Source organism: Mya arenaria, chromosome 14 (genome assembly GCF_026914265.1).
Source record: "Mya arenaria isolate MELC-2E11 chromosome 14, ASM2691426v1".
NCBI classification, from domain to species: domain Eukaryota; kingdom Metazoa; phylum Mollusca; class Bivalvia; order Myida; family Myidae; genus Mya; species Mya arenaria.
Window position 1 is genome coordinate 20,551,930 of NC_069135.1, and position 21,296 is coordinate 20,573,225.

The window sequence follows — 21,296 nt, forward strand, 5'->3', positions numbered from 1 at the left end:
TGCGCTCTAGTTAGATTAGCGCGCCATAGTTGTAAATGCGCGCACTAGTTCAATAAGAGCGCTACAGTTGCATTAGCGCTTTAGTCGGAATAGAGCGTTCTAGTTGGATTAGAACGTACACGATGGATTAGCGCGACTTATCAAAAATAATGGTATACACTGTTCAAGTTGAAACAAACTATCGGTTTTTTTTTTATACTGACTTTAATTGTTGGTGACATTTTTCTTCATAATAAGTATTGAGTTGCAGAAGTATCAACGTTAGTTTAAACATGATAAACAATTATTAAAGATGTAAATTTGTTGCTTTCAATTTTTTGTGTTTTCATGGGAGGAAACTCTTTCCAATTTCCCCAACAGCTCAAGCGCATTTCACGGAGCTGCGTACAGAGACAAATTACGAATAATGTTGACATTTTTTTAAATTAATAGCGGTTTGTTCAGTGACATATCAGTTTTATTTCGTCGAGTTAGCACCGAAAGTGATATTTGTATAAATGGCACAGTCACTATTGAACATGTGAACTGTCGGTGTTAACGCGAAGAATTTCGATAGAGACATCGTTGTTTTTTGTCCAATACTTATATAAAAAATACAGAAACAAGCTCAGTAGCCAAAGGTTTAAACATTAACCCCGTTTAATGGCACAAGGTAAACGCTAAAGATATAGAACAAAAAAACAAACAAAAATTCACAAACTAGAAACATGGAACAACAGCACAAAACTCCACAAACAGCACAGTGGTGCATATACACTATATAAAAAAACTAGGTATGTTTATCGAGGATTGTTAGGTTCCGCCTTGGAACAGCCAGTTAAATGTATATTTACTGGAAGTGTGCACAAAACTTACAACCTTTGTGCACATTCACATTGGATTTACACAGCAGAATGACCCGCAGCTTCAAAACAGTTTCAACAAGTATTTTCATTGCTTTTAAACTTCTAAATATGTAATATTTTGGATAAGGGTGATGTTCTTGTTCCATCCATTTAATTGTTATCAGGAAAATAAGCAAAACGTAAAACATTGTACAAGTCAAGTGTCGTGTCTAAACAAAACATATAACTTACAACAGAAAATGCTTTGCCGCATATGTTACATAACATAAATATAGAGCATAACATTTGCAATATTTATGCGAAAAACTACAGAAACAAGCTCAGTAGCAAACAGTTTACACATAAATCCGGTTTAAAGGCAATTGATAAACGCCAAAGACATCGAACGTAAAAACAAAAAATCACAAACAAGAAACATGCAAGAACAGCACAAAACCAAACAAACATCACAGTGCATACATATTATATATAAAAAAAAACTAGGTATGTTTTTCAAGGATTGTTAGGTACCGCCTTGGTACTTATTTCAGTTTGAGTCCAAGATCAGAATGTTTATGCTCTTGACGTAGCACAGCGCTAAAGCTCGAAATATCGATTGCAATTTCATTGTCAGAATGGCTGAAACAAGGATTTAGGTGCTAACTTACATGTTTCGTAATAAAATACCTTATACATTGTAGTATTGTCAAAAAGACAATGTTTATTTCAGTTTGAGTACCGATATTCCCTTTTCGATATGTCCGTTATAACTTTTGATCAGACTGTTCGTGGCTCAACAATCTTGGTCAGTTTCATTCTATAGGCTGTAACAATGGCAATGGTTATTTCAGTTTCAGTACGTCTATTCCCTGTTCGTCATATCCGTTTTGACAAACGATCAGACTGTTTGTGTCCTTTATATGACACAGCGGTGGCACCAGCCTATTGTAACACGAAGTCTCGACATCTTGGCCAGTTTCTTTTGCCCATTCCTATCAATTTGCCACACGGACTTTGAGCAGGCGACATACACATATCCAAATGATGAAACACAAATTCCACATGGTTCGCGTATCTTTGCATCTGTCATTGCTGATAAAATATTGCCGTCTTTGTCCAGTATGAGGATCTGGCTATCCGTTTTACTTAGAACGTAGATTTGACATCCGTCATGGTTTACAGCGCATTTAAAAACTCTGTTGCTATAACAATATGCATTCATATATATTCAGTCTTGTCTTCGTACAACTTTTTGACCAATTGGCCAGACTTTGTGTACTGATAGAGAGCCGCTTCAGACGTGACGTACATCTGGCTGTCATAGTAAGCGACACTGAACTAACAATTTTGGATATAACTCGCTGAAGCCTTAGTGATAAAACCTTTGCTGCAATTTTGTAATCTACATTTAAAAGTGTAATTGGTCTCCAAGTTTCTATATTTGTAGGATCCCCCTTTTTGTATAATAGTGACAATATTCCTGATTTTTGTGTGTAGCTAAGCTCTTTTTTGACGAATCCCTCATTAAGAACATTACACAGTAAAGGGCATATTAATTCCCAAAACTTTCTGTAGAATTCAACTGATAAGCCATCGGATCCAAGGCTTTTATTACTTTTCATTGACAATTAAGCATTTTCGCATTCCTCATTAGCGAAAAAACCTTCACATAATAATGTAATTTACTACACACGTGAGTTTTATCTTTATTCAGATTGGGATGAAAAAAGTCAAATAAGTTTCAATTTTCCCAAAAACAAAACTACTTAGAAACTCTTATTCTTCATTTTCAAAATGATACAATTAAAAACCAAAATATGACGAATACATTCTCATGCATTCATAAAACAGGGAAATGCAAAAAAATACTTTTAATAAAGCACATAAACACAATAGTCCCATACAATTACTTTCTGAGTGACTGATATTTTATTTTGTTACTTTTAATTACAAAATTCTATAAATATTAGCAATCAATACAAAAGTTCTCAATATAATCATGTACCAAAACTTGAAACATAAAATATTATAACTCAAGCATTTTAGGAATATCCATGCTATTTGGTACTGTTGTTGTTGCTGCGCACAGGTTTAGCATGTGGCATCCAAACGCCATCCGGAGTCGACGGAGTTGATCTCCGGTTTCCGTAAACATTTGTCTACAAACAAATAACGATACGTACACTGTATCAATATTCAAATGATAATCGTCATAATACATAGGTCTATTTTCATAATAACATGGTAAGGAATCACGTGACTTCAACAGGGTTCTCACATGGTTCGTCACGGGTCAAAACCGATAAACTCAAACAATTTTAAGTTACGTTAATTAAAAAAAAACGTTTTTGACAAAAAATTTTTATAAAAATATTGCTTTGCCTATGAAAGACTGTGATATTTTCTACTTCTACCAGTGTGGAATATTTTAGATTTGATTGTAGTTTAGCGATGCAATCCTTGGCCAAAATTTCACGGCGCATACAGCGTTGCATTATCAAAAGTTGAAATGTGATCACCCCGTTATAGTCACGTGATTCCTCACCTTAAATGATACATGTAAATAAATATAATCACTTTGTCATATGCACCATAACTCACTAATTATTCATGGAAATGGGATGCTACCTCACTATCCACTTAGGATAGCAGTAGTTAATTGAGTTGTCAACATGTGGCATTTCAAAGATTGGTCTTTGTGTTACTGGTTTTCTGGAGGAGAAGTCTACAGGCGTATACAATTTCATTTCCATTCATGAGCATATTAAGGAGAAATGGTGTATAGCTATCTAAGCTTGAGGCAAACTGAGAAGCCCTCATCCCATGTATCGTTCAAGATGTTCTTTTAAAATTTTGTCAAGTACAAATGACCTTTGATTTCAACAAACATACACAGTCAAAAAGGATCAGCTATTAATGAAAACTGTGATAGCTTTATTTTCCAGCAAGACCTTGGTACATTATGTATAATGATGAACGTTGATTGATATATTTATTCATAATTAAACAAACAGTTCAAATACGAGTATATGTACAGAATATTTAGGTTTTTTAAAAGGAAACTGTAGCGATGGTTGAAAACTCTTCCAAACCGGGATAGGATCATCTTCTCTGAAATGATACAGAACATTCCAGTCACATTTTAACAAACGAAATAGCCTCATAAAAGTGAAATGTATTTATAAAATGGACCTTAGTCAATAGGCAACGTTCAGTATTCACATTGAAAAATTGTTTAAATGGATGATCTATTAAAACGTTAGTTGTATTGATGTGACTGAAATATCAAGTACCATTTTAGGGAGATGTAAACTATTTCAACTCAAATTGTACACGTATGTCATACCTAAAAGTGTATACTTAAGTAACTACTAAATATTTACAGATGACCACGACTTACATATGATATTTGTCCATCCGGTCTATGCGATACAATCGCTGGTCGGCAACACCAACAGCCAATGTGATCGGTGTCGTCCGTTGGCCTACGCAGTGCCCCTACCCCCAAAATGTTTCCAGTCCAGCATCTGCAATATAAGAAATTAATTCATAAATCGGAGGAGAGGCATGATTTTGCGATGGAAATATATAGAAAGAACACCGCTCCCCCCCCCCAAAAAAAAACATGAGCATCGTTAGGACTGTTTAAAACGGTAGTTGGAGAGGGGTAATAGTAAAAATATAAAGTATAAAGGGGTAAAAATATTTCAGTTAAAATGATTGGCGTTGCGCATGTCATTTTAAACATGTGTACCAAGTGTCGTGTGAATATATGGAACGGTCTTTCAATTTAAACCAAAAACTAGTTTTTTTGTTCTAAATCTCCGTTTCAAACGACATCAAAGCACCAAATACTATGCAGACGTTCGTAAAACAGCAGAAGTGAATGTTTCGTATTGATCAAATTACGCGCAAAAATAATGGAATAACATACCCGCACATTCTCATACAACAGAGCGTCAAGCAGGTGAGGAGCAACAATGCCGCAGCCACCGCTGTGATACCAAGCACAACCTGCAGCCATACCGGTACTGCAATAATAATGGTAAAATTGTGGATACACACGGTAGGTGAGGCCGATGGAACAATAACTACAATTACGTCTTCATTAAACTGAAAGTCAGACCCAACAAAGGCAATGTGTGACAAATGGTATCACCTGACCACAGCCTGTCCGAGGCGGCAGATCCAAATAGTCATGAATTACTTGAGTAGTATGAAAAATACATATATTTTGAAGCTGAATCAAAACAAAGCGGTCATAACAAAGCTCAAATTGCACTAAGTTTATTATGTAAAACATCATTCCACGAAATATGATGTTGTTCCTTTCTGTAGCTTTTCATGGATCGAATTGTATTTTTTAACTTTGGCATTTTACTTATTTAGAAAGTGAAGAAAATCTGTATAGGCACTCTGTATGATAGAACACCATTTATGAATAAGAACAAAACCTTGAGGCGTTGAATGAAATTCGTTTGATTTGGTGAAATATGTGTCCATCATAAACTAAATACTTACTGTCATTTGTGTACATAACAATTTGTGGTCCAGTTGCATTAGTCGCCATTTTGATATGTTTAAACACTTTCCCCCTAATAATCCACTTAGTTTTCACAAAATGGAACGAAAAATAATTACATCATATGTCTTGTATATTTTAAAATGTCGAATTAGTATCACATATATTTAATTAAAGCCTCGAAATACATAATTATTCTCAAAAATGATTCAGATGATTATCTACACGTTACAATTCAAGTTAAAAATTAATTTGGCAACTGCGAAACAAATGAACGGCTTCTTAAAACACACTTGAAAATCAATTAATGAAGATATCATGAATAGTTTCTAATCAGGGAGAACACATAAATAAACATTCTCAAAAGCCCCATAGTGAATAACGTTTTGTTCATTTCAAGATAAACTGGAATTTAATGGAATCGCGTCGGAAATAAGCTGCTCCTAGTTGCATGTCAACATGTTCTCTAGATTTTGAATCAGAGTTATAAATATGTTTAGATTAAACAAAATTTAGTTCAGTGTTCACGCTTATGTCTCCACCAATGTGCTTACATGTGTGCTTTTGTATGTTAGAAAGCTTCTAAAGAAAATTCCATTCAGTAGTTAATGTCGATTTTACTGTTAAGCAAACGCCAAAATAGCATTTTTTTTATTTGATTTCAATTCAAAAAAATACAATAACGTAGTTACAATAAAAACAATTCAATCCATGACATTTATTGTTTTCAATAACCATAGTGCTCAGATAAAATAAAACAATATATAACCCATTCTTACTGAAAATAAAACAAAACTCGCATTTTACCCTATATACAATTATATAAGTTGTTAAATACCGATGAATATGTTTTTTTTATAATGATAGACGATAATAAAGAAAAATAAATAGAATAAAATACTTACTGTCATTTGTGTATAGGTAAATCAAAGGAGATGGACTAGGGGTAGATGCCATTTTCACGTTATCAAAATGCGCGAGTTTTATATTGTCTCCTTTTTTGCTCCTTTCTCTAATGAAACTATAACTTGAATTCAAAATCCATTCTCTCGAGTTGAATGTGTTTTATTAAGTTTTAGAAATCCCTTTGAAAAACTCGTTTAATATTATTTATAAGGTACCATAAAATTAAGTCTTAGAGTGACATAAGCAGTGTGCTTAAGCTTTAGCATGTACTGTTAAATGAAAATGCCGTGAAAATGTCTTTGAAAAGGTTTATTTAAGTATACATGTAAATGTATGAATAACGACTTGAACCCTCTGATATGTCATGAAATGTATCTTATCTTGGGATACAGTCAACAGAACATTATCAACGAGTAAATAAGTAAATATCTATGTCCGGTTACATTTCGTCAACTGATAGTCAAGCAAGGTAAAACCTTCCTGTCCGGCTTGGAGACTATCAACTTAATATATAAATTATAGAGATCGATCGTTGACTTTCTGAAGCAAACAAGCAGATGATTTATTTTACTATTATTTAGTAATGAGATTACTTTCTCACACTGATGATGATGTTCTTGTTAATTAAAAAGGCGGTGTGCAGGTTATCTTTGTATACACTGAATATGAAGTGTCACAAACGATGACCAATTTAGTAAATTTTATTATTTTTAAAATACAGTTAAATAATAGTGCGTCAGAGGCTTCTTGAAATGGTCAGAAAGGTAGGGTAGTGTGCGTTTTTTAACAAATAAACCTGCCATAAACATGTATCACCTGAAGGGTAGTGATTCGAAAACAAATTCGTCCTTATCGAAAGCTCTATAAAACAATATCAAGGCATGCAAGAAAGCAAGATTACTAAATTCGAGTTCATTATATTTGTTAAAATGATACTGAATGTTAAAGTTTTTCACAGTGAATATCACAGCAACCTCGATACTTCTGTGGAATTTCTCCTCGACTTTGTTAATCTTAAAAGTAAACAGTGGACTGAGAAAGCAAATGAATGCTAGTTAAAACCTTTCAACTTGGGACATATTATGGCAACATCAAAATACTACTACCAGAAATAATAATGTCCGAAAATGATGCATATATGTCATATCCAACATAAGTATGTGTGTGTTTATATCTGTATATGTATGTGTTTATGTTTATGTATATGCATATAAAAATATAATCACCCAAATACCATTCATTGCATTGTTGAAATCTTGACTATTGTAAGTTTTGCTATGTTATATACGTTGTCTGTAGTGCACGAAAGTGCATATATATGTATGAATATTTACACATGTTTTGTAATTGTCGCCAATTTTGTATGATATTTGGCCGCATGGGTCTATGATCTTCTGGTAAATAAATGATCTGTTCTGTTCTTTATTTCTTATTTACGTGAAGTTTTATTTGAGTATGCGATTATGCTATATGTGATTTGCTGAAATATGGATTCCCAATCGGCTATTGCATAACGTTTTGTCGGAGACATTGGAACGCGTCGACGCCCAGGAGAACATCAAGAAGGCATGCTTCCATTCCACAACCATGGTTTTTTCTTGGAATCTTGCTGGATTCTGAGCTCATGGAGCTTCGCATCACCCATGAAAGGATATACGAGATCCGCAACCTATTTCCGGTTTGGATGCAACTTAAATACGCCTCTAAGATCAACTACAATCTTTGTTAGGAAAATTGCAATTCGTCGGTAAATGTGTTAAGGCTAGTCGTGTGTTTATTTTACGTATTTCTATGTTTTTACGTAGTCTCAACATGGAAAATCATAAAGTGAGATTAAATTCGAAATTCAGAAAGGAAATAGTGTGTTGGATAAATTACTTTACAAATTAATATTGTGGTCGAGTAAATTGATAGGTAGAAAGATTTCTATTTTTTGTGATAATGAAGCAGTGTGTTGTGTGCTAACTTCTGCTAAAACTAAAGATGTAGTGTTACTTCAATGTTTGCGAGAGGGTTTTTTTCTCACGTGTACTCGCGAGTTCGAGATTCGCGCCATCTACCTGACTTCCGCGGACAACAGACTCGCGGATCTACTAACCCGTTGGCACAATGATGCACACCTATATAAGAGTCAGTTTCCTATAGAAACTTCAACATTGTATACACAGTAGATTAACGTGGATGAATCATTGTTCATGTTTGAGAATAGATGGTGATGCGCGTATTGCATCTTTAGACACTTTTCACTTGTACAGGTGTTTGAGGCAACTATTGATTTTATTCTGTTTACATTATCAGTAATCATGGTAATGCTTATTTCTATTTGAAAACTTATATTTGTCAAAATCAGCTACATTTCATTTCATAGACTTAATTCATTTCTCGCTTCTAGTTTTCTGAGTATAATTGAATAATTTGTTTGTTTTATTTTGTTTTGTGTGAATACCACACAGTTTCATTTAAAATATTTTTGTGTGTTTTCTTTTTATCATCAGATGTTGCTAACGAAGATTCTAGTGGCCTTTATTGTCTCCGCCGTCAGTTATAATTTACTCAGAAATCAGCTTTTGCTCTTGTAACTTACAAAACTCTTGAGACGCAAATTCGTTCCTTTTTATTGTTTTGTGAATATTACGACTTAAAGAATATCCTGTATCTGTAGAAACATTATGTTTGTACGCTCAGTTTTTAAGTAGAAGTATGAAGTCTGTTCAATCAATCAATAACTATATCTATGGTGTACGTTTATATCACATTTTCAGGGGATTTGTATTTCCCGACATTTTTAATATTTCTTTACAGATGACTTTTAGAGGTCTAGCTAAGGTTTGTGTCATTCTCCTCATCAGGCACCTCCGATTACGCCTGGTATATTGCTTGATATCAGAGACGTTATTGATATAGAAAATCCTTTTTACGCCACTGTTTGGTGTGTACTTTTATATGATGTATAGAAAATCGACTATTGTGCCTCCTACGAAATTGTCTTTTGGTGACACTCATTAGATCCTCGGTTAAGTGTCGAAGAGTCTCATTCTATAGTTTTGCTTGATGCAAGTAAGCTTGACAGAACTTTTAAATACATCATGGAGCCTCTGAGTATACTTTACATTCTTTTAGAAGAGGAGGTGCATCTTTTTACGTTAAGTGTGGAGTTCCTGGTGAACTTGTTCAATTATTTGGCAACTGGAAGTCGGACTGCTGTTTACGTTATTTACGTTTTTCTGATGAATCTTTGATTCAGACCGCTAGACATGTAGCTCTGTCAATTTATATTTTTGGCCGATTTTTGTTTTGGGTGATTTGGCTGCTATTGTTCTGTATGTGTAATAATTATGCAGCCTTTTTTCGGCCAAAATAAAATATATTTTCATATCAATTGTTTTAATTATTCCCGAAATAATGTGCAATTTTTGCTTCAAAAATCTTAATTATAAGGGAGAAAGCTCTTGTAGCTCTAGTACCTTTAATTCCTTTTCGGTAATTCTTCGCTTGATTTCCTTAATTTGGCGCTCACATTCGTTGTTAGAATTCAAGTCGCGAGAACGGTCGTCGAATATTTTTACCCTCCCTCCCGCCCTTCATGCACTGTATTGTAATATATTGTAATTTTGTCATTTATTTGTAATTACATGTACTGTGTTTTTATTCATATTTCCCCGATTTAAGGGAGATTTGGCTGCTATTGTTCTGTATCATTGTGTGTAATAATTATGCAGCCTTTTTTCGGCCAAAATGAAATATATTTTCATATCAATTGTTTTAATTATTCCCAAAATAATTAAATAAAACAAAAATGATTCAATAAAAGTTCTTATTTGTGAAAATAAAGTCGTTGACATTTAAAGTTATTACATCAAATTGCCAGTGAGACGCTTAACGTAGGCATAGGACTTAAGTTGGGAAAAGACTTCACATGTTTATAAATACCGGCCCTGTCATTTTGTTTATACAGGACTCAATTACTGTATTATTTTTATAACTCTTTAATACAAGCATTCAATTTATATACAAAAACTTTACAATGTACTGATAAAGTACTATTGTTGTTTTTTTTAATTCAAATTTAATTTCAAATTGACTTGGAATTTGAAAAACGAGAGTGCAATTTCATGTTATCTTGAAACGTATTTGTATGCATGAAATGAAGGGTTCCGTTTACGAGTGCAACAAATTGATATCATTGTAGTCGTTAATCATGTAGTATTGACTTAAAGCCAGAAACTTGCTTAGGAGGCATTGCAAAATCAAAATAATAAATGTTTATATTGGTGTTGACATCTGAATAAATCACCTACAGACTACTCAAGTAAAGCCACTTCGTGTCCGTTCCATATTTCAAAATCAAAATAACAATAAATTATCAGAAGAATGAAATGCAATGTTAACTATCTGAATACATATGTAATATTGAACAAATCTAAATCTAAATTGATCTCAATATTTTCAATCATGGGGCATTCAAACTTCGAGCCCAGGCTATATTATTACTCAATGAGTAACAGGAGATGGTGATCGCACATCGAACGCATAAATGCATCGTAAATGTAAGTTTGTTTGTGCTATACTGCTGTATGTAAAATACAACTGCAAAGCAAAACCAATTAAAATAACATGTTTCAAAAATGGCAATGACCCTGTTTATACAACTTTATTTCGAACTTAAATGTCAAAGCATTATATTCAAGGGTAAAGGAAACAATATAAATACAAAATCAACGAAATCACATGGTTTTATCCTTCTTCAATTTGCGTTTGTTTTTTGTTTTTCAAATAGAATAAGCGCCAACTATAATGATTTCAAGACGTATGTTCGACCTTCTGTACGCCTCATCTGTCTGTTTCCCTCACTCTGAGTGTCACATCAACCAACTAGAAAAAGTCCAACGTCGCAGGGCACGATTCGTAAAACATAACTACGCCCGAACAAGCTGTGCCACCGATATGCTTATCGACCTCAAATGGGACACCCCCAACACCAGCGAGAACAACCATACTTTTCAAGAATTTCACAATATTGCGGATATTACACCAGATCCCTCACTCATCAATGCTAAGTCTACCAGACGGCAAAACCAACGCTTCAGCGAATTCTGAGCCCGCACTTCCACCTAACAAACGTTTTTTTCCCCGCAACAATCCTGCTTTGGAACAAGATGTCCCAGGACGTTGTTGACCAGTCCCGCATGGATGCCTACCAGTCAGCTCTAGCCAGCAAACATAAAATATTAGTCACGAGATGTTTTTATCTTATTTAAAACTTGTAAATACTGGAATTTGTATTTTGAAAACAGCAATCCTGTCTGCTGCGTATGAATATACGGTTTTAGCCAATTGCAAGTAAACTCCTACTGGAGTGATGCAATCACTTTAGATGATGATGACAACACAGTTAACGACCGCTCAGCAACGGGTTTGGCAGTTCTTTAATATTAACACATTACCAGGTTTTATTCAGCAAGAATCTACGTAAAGACTATGTCAACAAATATCCTATGTGTATGTTTTTGTAATGTAAGTGTAACTTGAAACATGGATGTGTTCAAAGGGCACTCGACGCCTGATATTTAGAAATATACAATTTAAGTCAAGGTGGTCACACAAACATTTACCAATGAAGATATTTGATAGTTGTTAACTATATTTGTTGTCCTCAAGTGTTCTGTCTTGTTGCCTTTATCATTGCGCCGTTGAAAAGTATCTTGGTTAAATTCCAAGCTAGTGGGCTTGTCCTTGCAGTTCCCAGGTTGTTGTTTTTTAAACCAGAGTTACACACACCATGAATTGTCTACCTAATATATTTCACATACTTTAATGTTACATCTAAAAACAGGATTGCAATGAACACAACTTTGTATTATAGATGTGAACGTCAGTGATAGAATAATCATTTCTGTTTTCTACTGACCTAAACTTAAGGATGCTAGACATTTAACAACATCGAATGTTAATGGGACTCTCTCGTATTTTGCTACCAATTATTTCCCCGGTAATCCATCTGAAAACACTATTTTACTCTTTGATACTAAAATCGCAGAAATTAAAAAAAACCAAAACTGGTACAGTCCAAAACTGACAACAAAACCTCACGCCCACAAGGACTTATACACGAAATACTGATAACCTTTAAGCATTTTGTTGAATCCTGTTACTAAAACTATTCAAAATGATGGACTTCATAGACAATATTTGAGCATATATCAACATTTGTTGAAGGGTTACAACCGTCAGTATCTTAGTTTTAACAATCCTAATGAATTTCCATCCTTTATTTAGGCATACAAAACAAGGCATCTTACAAAAACATGAGAGAGTCCCTTTAACTATGTTAATGAACATCAAGACATGATAACTTTTACAAATATATTCACTGATATAAAGACATAATTTTACAAATGATTCAATGATTTATTTAAGTCAAATTCATGTATATGTTCATGTACAAATATCGGCATGGGAACAAAACAGTACTGATCACTTTTATGTGTGTATTTGTACAAGATATCATTACAAAATACAAGGTGAACACATAATTTTAGTTCCATTAACACATGATTATAGTTCCATTAAACTGATAGTTCCACTAAGACCAACACTCTCCCTAATGGCCTTCCAATGCAGGAGGTTCACTCAAAATCAAACCAAATGTTTACGTTCATTTATCAAAACATTCCTGGCTGAAGCAAATCTCTCAGCTTTTTATCAAACAAGTCACTGTTCCTCCTTTCCTTCTTAATTTCTTCCTTAAGTGAAGCCATACCCTCAACAAGCGATGGCTCATTCAGATACATCATAACTGGGTCATTATTGTAAATCTCCGACAGCCTTTCCCTCCTCTTCTTGCCATAAAGGCCTGACAAATCCTGCGGACCAAAGTCTGACTTCCTTCTTTTCGGCATAGGAATGTCATTCCTTTCGTAAACATCATCAAACATTGTTGACAAATCATTCTCAGACCTGTTGAAATACCCAGTTGCATCAAAGGCACCATCCATGCCTCCCATTGTGAAATCTCTTTCTTGTAAAGTTTGATCTTTGTTTACAAAGGCTGATGGTTCATCTAAACCGTACGTCTGCTTTGCAACGTCCCCACCATCGTTCAAAGCTTTCTCAAGATATTTCTGAAAATGATCAGACTTCCTTCTCTCTGACCTTATAGAAGAAAGAATCAAACTGGCTTTGTCTTTAGCCTCAAGCACCGTACTTGAGACTCTATTATGATCTTCAACAACAACTATTTCAACTTTCGTTCTTGATTCTCTGTGCTTCTGTTTCACTTTCTCAACTGCACAAAGTATAGAATCATCTACTGTTTGAGTTTCTAAAAATAAACACAAATAGATAAACAAATTAGGACATTTTGTTCAATACAATATACAAACAAACAATATGAATTAACTATAATTTTTTAGCAAGCAATATTTATGCGAAAAGCTACAGGAACAAGCTCAGTAGCAAAAAGTTTAAACAAAACCTGCTTTAAAGGCACTGGGTAAACGCCAAAGACATAGAACATAAAATCACAAACAAGAAACATGCAAGTTAACACATTGTTATATATTTATTGAAACATATGTAGTTTTATTCCAAAACAATTGTATTGAAGGAAATATTTCTGAATTAAATGTACAGTATAGTTACATGAAAAAGGCAGCAATTTGATATTGACCGGTAAGAGTGACCTTGACTTTCAGGTAAGAGTGTGAATTCTATGCACAATTCTATGCACAATTCACCTTCCAATACTCTGTAAATTTTGATCCAAATTCCAATCAAGTTTTAAAGTTACAGATGAAACACAATAGTAACAGCTGGGCAAACAGTGGCACTGCTATATGCCTCCCTCCGGAGAAAGGTCAATAGAAAACCTACCTAGAACCACCTTCTCAGCCTCCTGATACTTCCAATCTAGAGGAGGGTCGAAGAATTCTTCCAACACCTTCTTGATGTACACCACCTTTAACTCCTTGTCCATCTGCAAGAAACCAAGTGTACAATTGTGAATTTATCTTATCAGATAGAGGTGAAATCAAGTTAAGAGCACAGACTGTGAACATCTTTCTATTATATTGTATTCATTTCGGATATTGAAGTTATTTTCTTTTTGAAGTCTCTTGAAGTTTTAGAACTACTTCGTAAATGTACAGTTACCATCGTATTTATTATTTATGCCAACTTCAAATGTAACATTTCCATGAAATATTTAGTAAGTAGATCATGTAAGCAGAATCTAATTCATCATCTTCTGTGGATACACTGAAAACAAAAGCAATAGAAAAATCCTGCATATCAAATAATAATAGTAATGTGTTCAATAGTTCTTCCTTAAGACACATTTAAGTGTTTTAACAATAATGAAACGGAAACTACTGGGATTTTAGTCGAACATTGTAGTCAAACATTAAATGAATACCCTGTTTAAGACTATTATGGCCTAACAGACAATAAACGAGAGATACACAATCGGTTAATTGTTTAGAACTTGTTTTGAATTAACAACATTGTTAACACCATCGTTGTTAACTTTCCAACTGTTAGCTGCTCTGAAAGTTAAGTGGATACACTTGTGAACTGAGGTATTTCTAGCAAGTTTTGAGACAGTTACTTTAGCTGTACTTGTTTATATTTAACTATGTGAGCACATAATCAAACATTTCACATTCAAAAGTTAACAACAATGTTGTCAATCATGTTATTTACTTAACAAAGTTTTGAACAATTGTCTCAAAACAACGAACTAAACACGCATCCTCTCTATATACTCTTATTAACCAATTTCAATATAAATTAGTTAGTTGGAGAAACAAATACACTTTTAGATCACTAATGCCTAACTGATGCTAAATGAGAGACACAATGTCACAAAATAAATTAATTCACCTGATCTGATAACACGTCAGGGTCCCTAAAATCCATCGTGTCAAGCTTATAGTCAATAAACAAGGACACCACATGGCCCCAGGGAACGTTGGCGTATGTTGGTTGACATTGTTCCTCCCCCTCCAACAAGTAGCATGTCATCTCAAAGTCTTCCTCTACCTTGTGAAGAAGGCCTTCCAACCTGGAATAAGTTTTATCAACTGCAATGATACAATGGAAACTACAGGGACAAGCGTGGTAAAAAGAACCTTGGTTGCTACCTATCTTGAACTGCCTATAATTATTATGGACAAGAGCGATGCAAAGTAAACGTCTGTCTGCTTCTTTGAGTTTATTTGAATTTGTGTAAGGGGCATAATCAACAATAATTAAAGCCAGAGTGATGGGTCTTGCTACTTATTTTTGTACTGTCACTTGTGACATGTAATAATCTTCATTTGAATATCATAGATGTTTTTTATAATTGCCTTATTCTGCATCACACTGCCAACAACAGCACCATGGCTATGAAAAATGAGAATGGTTGTATTTCATCCATGGTATTAATGATCAAGTTAAAGTGCATAATTAAAAGGCAACTGTTTGATCTATTTTGTTATTTTACTTAGACCGCCAGACAACGCCTATTTACATCCATCATTACTAAGTATCCACAAAAATCTTCTATCAGGGAATAAGTGTTTTACTAGATGACGATTGTCTGCTGTATGGCAGATGCTGTAGAACTGCAGTACATGAAAAATGTGCAAAACACATGGAATTGGCATTTGTTCATTAATGAATGAATATTCAAGCCATATACATGTTTGTAATAAAACAAAATTTAAATGCTTTTCGTTTACATAATGATGTACAATTAGGCTATGGTTTCAGTAATAGCCTAAAAAATGAGGCAGTGAACAGAATTTACTTTTAAAAGAAGTGGCAAGGAATGACATCAGCATTACGTTACCACCACAAGATAAGACTGCAACAGATTCTGCAGCCTCTTTGATCATACATGCCATATCCACCGATAGGGATAAAATCATCAGGAATTTTGACCCATACCCCAGTGGGACATTGGTGCCTAGCCTATTATCAACATAAGACTTGTCTCTTTACCTTGAACACAGCTTAATTCGAGCTCCACACACATCACTCCCAGCAATGTTGTTGACATATGCCCATATATCTTTCTTTAGGTCACACCACTCCTCTGAGAGTTCATCCAATGGAAAAAATGGATGCAAAGCAAGGGAAGCAATCTGTCCATGAACATATTCGAAGTGATCTTCCTTGTTCCAATGGCTTGCTGGTAGAGCTGTAAAATAAGGTATTGGTAAGTGTATTCAGTAAGAGAAACTGTTCTACAAATGTTACACAGAAGGGATAATATACAAGTTCTTATCTGATGTTCTTCGTATAATTTTTATTGCTGGTGAAGGAAAAAGCGATTTTTTTTATGTTTTTTATCAACTGTTTTTGTAAAAATTTGTTCTTTCAAGAAAAAGAAGGGCTTTGATCTGGAAACCTAGTTTAGAAGACAAATCAACAAATTAAAGAAGGAATTGGCCATTGACATTCATAAGGTAATATCCTTGTAAGTGTAGTTAGACTCAGTCCAGTCCACTTGTACTTTGAGGAATGTGATAAAAAAAAGTGAAGAAATCTGCGCAAGTCAGCCTTAGGAAAATATCTATTTTTACTTTTATAGATTTTTTTTGTATTTGTTTCATCCATTCAAACCTTTGTGAAGTATCTGTTTATTGAACTGTGTCAGTGTTAAAATAATTAATGGTATCACAATTTTATAATGTCGCAAAATTGGCCCAAACCAAAAATCACATGAAAGAACCTTTGGTTATTTAAGTAATCTCCAGTGAACTGATAACATTTGTAACTCAGAGTAAATCAACAGCAAACAAGTCACTCTTACCTGCCTCTCGACCCTGAGCAAACTCGGAGACAGGCCAGGAAACGTCGTACAATTCAGCAAAGGTTACAATCTCACATAAGTACTGAACAACATAGTTGTACAGTTCTAGCAGACTGTTGGGATCCTTCGAAAACAAAAGTATGACTGTTAATTCAATTTATGATATGTATCACATGTTAGTCTGGATAGAAAAATCTGATACGAGGCCATGAAGCATGCTGGAGGGTCAGATTTTCAGAACCAGACAGGAAGCACATGATAGATTTTTTTCTTTTTACTTGCATACATTTAATTTTGCATTTGTGCAAAAAATTGACATACATAACGCATTTTTAGGCATTAACGCAAAAAAATGTGAGATGTTGTTTACAGACATTATGACCAGTAGTAAGTTTAGTTCATCAGTCAACGTAGAATATAAGTATCCTCCATGGCCGAAAGTGTAAGATAGGTTCATTCCGACCCGAGCGTAGAGTGTTTTACGGAAACGAGGTTTACCGAGTTTCCACAAAACACACTGCGAGAGGGTCGGGATGAACCTATTTTACACGAGCGGCTATGGTAGATGCTTTTTCTCCCACCTCAGTTTAACAAAATTAAGTAAAAATGTACTTTATGCTGGACCTCTTTTGTGCTTAGTGAAAATAATTGCGTAAGGATATGCGATAATTCATGGTTGTCATGGATATGCGCGCAGTGTTATGTTAATAGTCAAATCGGTCTTTAAACAGTTCTAAGAAGAGTGAAGCATTATTTTTTGAAAAGTGCGTGAAAACTGTTTTATGGTGACATTTTAAGTGAGAACAAGAGCACCGCGGAGTGGGTGCCAACGCTCGTCTGTTTTTTAAATTCCAAGTCGAAAAGGGGGGATAACTCAATATTAATTAAAGGCAAAATTATATGACCTGCTATAAACATGCATAGTGTTAATAGGAACACGTGTAGCAAGTTTAATGTGAAAATGTTGAACGGTTTTTGAGTTATGAGGTAAGGTTAAAGTTTTTGGACGACGACGACGACGCAGACGCAGACGACGCCGACGACGCCAAGGCTATCACAATAACTCGACTTTTTTTCTTCGAAAAACAGACGAGCTAAAAAATTAATTAGCATTCTAAATATGACCACAAGACAAGGTTTCCATGATGCTACAGACGACAGTCTTCAACAAGGGAGGTAATTACAATATCGCAACCATAAAAAAGGAGTTCCATAAGGGCATTTTATCTTCGCCCGTGGTCAAGATAAGAATTTCTAGCATGGTTAAATTATTGGATCTACTTATCTGAGGTGGGAGAAAAATATGTCTAAAACTAATGTTTTTGATGGTTATTGAAAGTGTTGTAAATTCAATTAGTCTTTATTGAAATGACTTAATGTTTTTATCATAAACTATACAGAAAAAACAACCAGCAAGTAGTGGCCTGATGTAGCATGTGACTCATCTAGCATGGGAGATGCCAGAAAGAATTTTCCAGCATGGCTAAATTCACAGGATATGCCCGCTTTGCAAGAAAAATTGAATTTTCGTTCAATGCTGCATGCAGTTTAAGCTTTTGATGACAAAAATCTCCATTTCTATTTAAATATGACAAATATAAAATGCCTGTTTAGTCTGATAAAAAGTTTTCAACTGAGGAGTATAAACAGAATTTGGCAAACAAAACTTTTGACTTTCATGATTACAGATATTGATCTGCTTGCTTTCTGAAAACCTATACAGTCAAACCCCGTTTGCTCAAACTCCCAGGGACGAGCAAATATACCTTGAGCCTCAGAAAATTCGAGCCAAGCGGGAATGTTTAACTTCCGTTTAAGGAAATTGATCCTTTACATCTAGTTTGAGCCAAGGAATTCGAGCCAAGCTAATTCGAGCCAAAGGGTGGCGACTGTACTAAAGGATTTATTTTGAAAATGGCACTTTTTCCCTATGAACATCTTTAAAAATAAATGAAATAATAAACTACTAGCTTGTATAAAATCATTGCAGATATTTACCTGCTCTAAATAACCAAGCACTTTTCTTTGTTTTGCGTTGTTTTGTACTGGTGTGTAATAAAACTTTAGAAGAGCCTTTTCAAGGAAGTCCCGGAGATATGTCACTTCAAGCTCTGGCGGTGGTTGGCATTTCTCTGCAAGCCATTGCAAATGGACACAGAGCTGCAATGGAAATTAAGTTTGTTTGTTCATGTCTATTCAAGATATCAGCTCAAAACCCGGCCCAAAATTCCTCGTTAACATTTTCACTGGGTAGGTCCATGATTGATCTCTAAGAGTGTATCAGTTTCCAAACGTCAGAAGAAAACTTGAGTGGCAATACTAGCAACAGGCAAAGTAACAAGAGGCCCAAAAGGGCCTATGCTCTACTGGCATGGCTTTTGTGGTCATATCAATCCAGAGCATGTATGTATGGGTAAAAGGCAACAGACATATAGTTAATGTTTTGTGTTTGGGTTACCTGAACACGTAGCACGTTCAACATCTGAGCCCAGAAAGTATTGTAAGCAGATTAGTTGCATGAACTATTTTAATATGTGCCAAGTAAAAGTCATCTGACAAAAAAAAATGCTTTCAAAACTGTACTCATAGTAAAAATTTCTGTAGTTTTAAAAGTTAAAAAAAGTTGGTCAAAAGGTCAAAGTCAAGGGCATCCTAGGACAACATTGATCAATTTGAACAAACATTCACAATCAATTGTGCTAAGATGGATGCATGAACACACAAAAAGATTTTCAAACCTTTCCAGATTTATGTTTACCAAACCTGTGAACCCTGGGTGTGGCCAGTAATGACACCGGGTGCATAACTTAAACATTCACAACCAATTTTGTTAAGATGAATGCACAAACAACAGAACTTAAAGCTAAACAATGGCCCTTGGGCTTTCAACAAGAACAAGGCAGAGTAATTCACAAAATCAACTGCAGAAGCAAAAAGCAAATTGTCTCTCAAAATCCTAGACTTGCAAATTGTCTCCCTTAACTCTAGACTTGAATATACATGTACATGTAAACTTGGCTAAATATAGAATTTGCTCATGCAGACCTGGCTAAAAATAGAAAGCATTTCTTTAAAACTTTCATGGCTCATAATCTAGGCATTCATGGGCGGATCTGGTTTTCGAAAGGAACCGAGCTCTAATGGATATCTAGATACTGTACAAGTTTCATCGAGATACGATCAAAACTGAAGACTGTATCGTGTTCACAACCAATTGTTTACACAATAGCATTTTTTTATACTATCAAGGGCCATAATCTAGGCATGCATGGGCGGATCTGGCTGGTTTTCGAAAGGAACCCAGCTCTAATGGATATCTAGATACTGTTCAAGTTTCATTGAGATACAATCAAAACTGAAGACTGTATCGTGTTCACAAGCAATTGTTTACAGACGCACGGATGCACATACTACGTACACAATACCATCGCATAAGCTCTTCTGGCCTTTGGCCAGTAGAGCTAAAAACCAAAAATAACCAGTCAATATTTTTTATAAGTTAAGAAAAAATGAATATATATATTTTTTATTTTTTTTGTTTGTTCCCCAGAACAATTTCATCGGCTGACAAATCACATCCCTAAAATTCTTCATACCAGTACTTTGAAAACTTTTTTTGAAATTGCTGTAACAGTAACAGATTCTCTCTCTTATGATGATTTTCTGTGAATATAGCTCTAAGTTAATAGATAACTCCATACAAGGATATTAGAAATGAGTCTTGTACAGACAAATGGACTTTTGATGCAATATTCTTGACAATACGTTTTTCAGAACATTCACCTTTTCACTGACTGATGGATCAACAACATCAATTTGTTCTGGCAGTTCCTCATGAGTTTCCAACAAAAAGATTTCCACATCAAATGAATCATCCAATGACAAGAGCTGTGACACTTCATTGCAAGACAGTTTCTGATTTGCTGCTGCTGTTAGGACAACAAGCAATGGGAATTGGCCTTTTGGTTTTACTGCCAGAATTGACTGGATTCTGTCCCTCTGTTCTCTCCAGTAGGTCTATAAGAAATATTAATTTTGATTGTAGGTCAAATTTAAAACTTACTTTTGTTTGTTTCAGCCTAAAATTTATTCAGTGATTAACCTTGAGTCAGTGCTTATTTTCTCCAAATAAAGTTTTTTGAGTAGGAAAGTTTTCCTGAGATGAGACACAATTTTATTAAGGAGTGTGATACAATAAAGGTTGTTGTTACTGATTTGAAAAAATGTAATAGTTTCACAATACAAA

The 21,296-nt window shown here is 34.6% G+C and overlaps 2 protein-coding genes across 3 annotated transcripts in view; both read right to left on the reverse strand.

Annotated features, from left to right (window-relative positions):
* Positions 1–2,522: 2,522 nt before the first annotated feature.
* Positions 2,523–6,528, reverse strand: LOC128215792 (uncharacterized). Of its 2 annotated transcripts, none has more exons than XM_052922390.1 (4): positions 6,252–6,528; positions 4,759–4,855; positions 4,225–4,351; positions 2,523–2,983 (listed from the first exon to the last, which is right to left on the reverse strand). In XM_052922390.1, exons 1-4 carry the CDS (start codon positions 6,301–6,303, stop codon positions 2,882–2,884), a joined length of 378 nt encoding a protein of 125 aa, XP_052778350.1. In that variant the 5' UTR covers positions 6,304–6,528; the 3' UTR covers positions 2,523–2,881. The 2 variants fall into 2 exon arrangements, with proteins under 2 accessions (XP_052778350.1, XP_052778351.1); XM_052922391.1 differs by lacking the exon at positions 6,252–6,528 and adding an exon at positions 5,346–5,588.
* A 5,905-nt stretch (positions 6,529–12,433) lies between these two features.
* Positions 12,434–21,296, reverse strand: part of LOC128215843 (germinal-center associated nuclear protein-like) — a 78,981-nt gene continuing 70,118 nt past the window's right edge. Inside the window, exons 25-31 of the mRNA XM_052922456.1 lie at positions 20,834–21,067; positions 19,049–19,210; positions 17,051–17,174; positions 16,237–16,435; positions 15,133–15,313; positions 14,125–14,227; positions 12,434–13,573 (exon numbers count right to left, since the gene is read on the reverse strand). Of these exons, the coding sequence (XP_052778416.1) occupies positions 12,915–13,573; positions 14,125–14,227; positions 15,133–15,313; positions 16,237–16,435; positions 17,051–17,174; positions 19,049–19,210; positions 20,834–21,067 (1,662 nt within the window). The 3' untranslated portion in view covers positions 12,434–12,914. The remainder of the gene's footprint in view (positions 13,574–14,124; positions 14,228–15,132; positions 15,314–16,236; positions 16,436–17,050; positions 17,175–19,048; positions 19,211–20,833; positions 21,068–21,296) is intronic.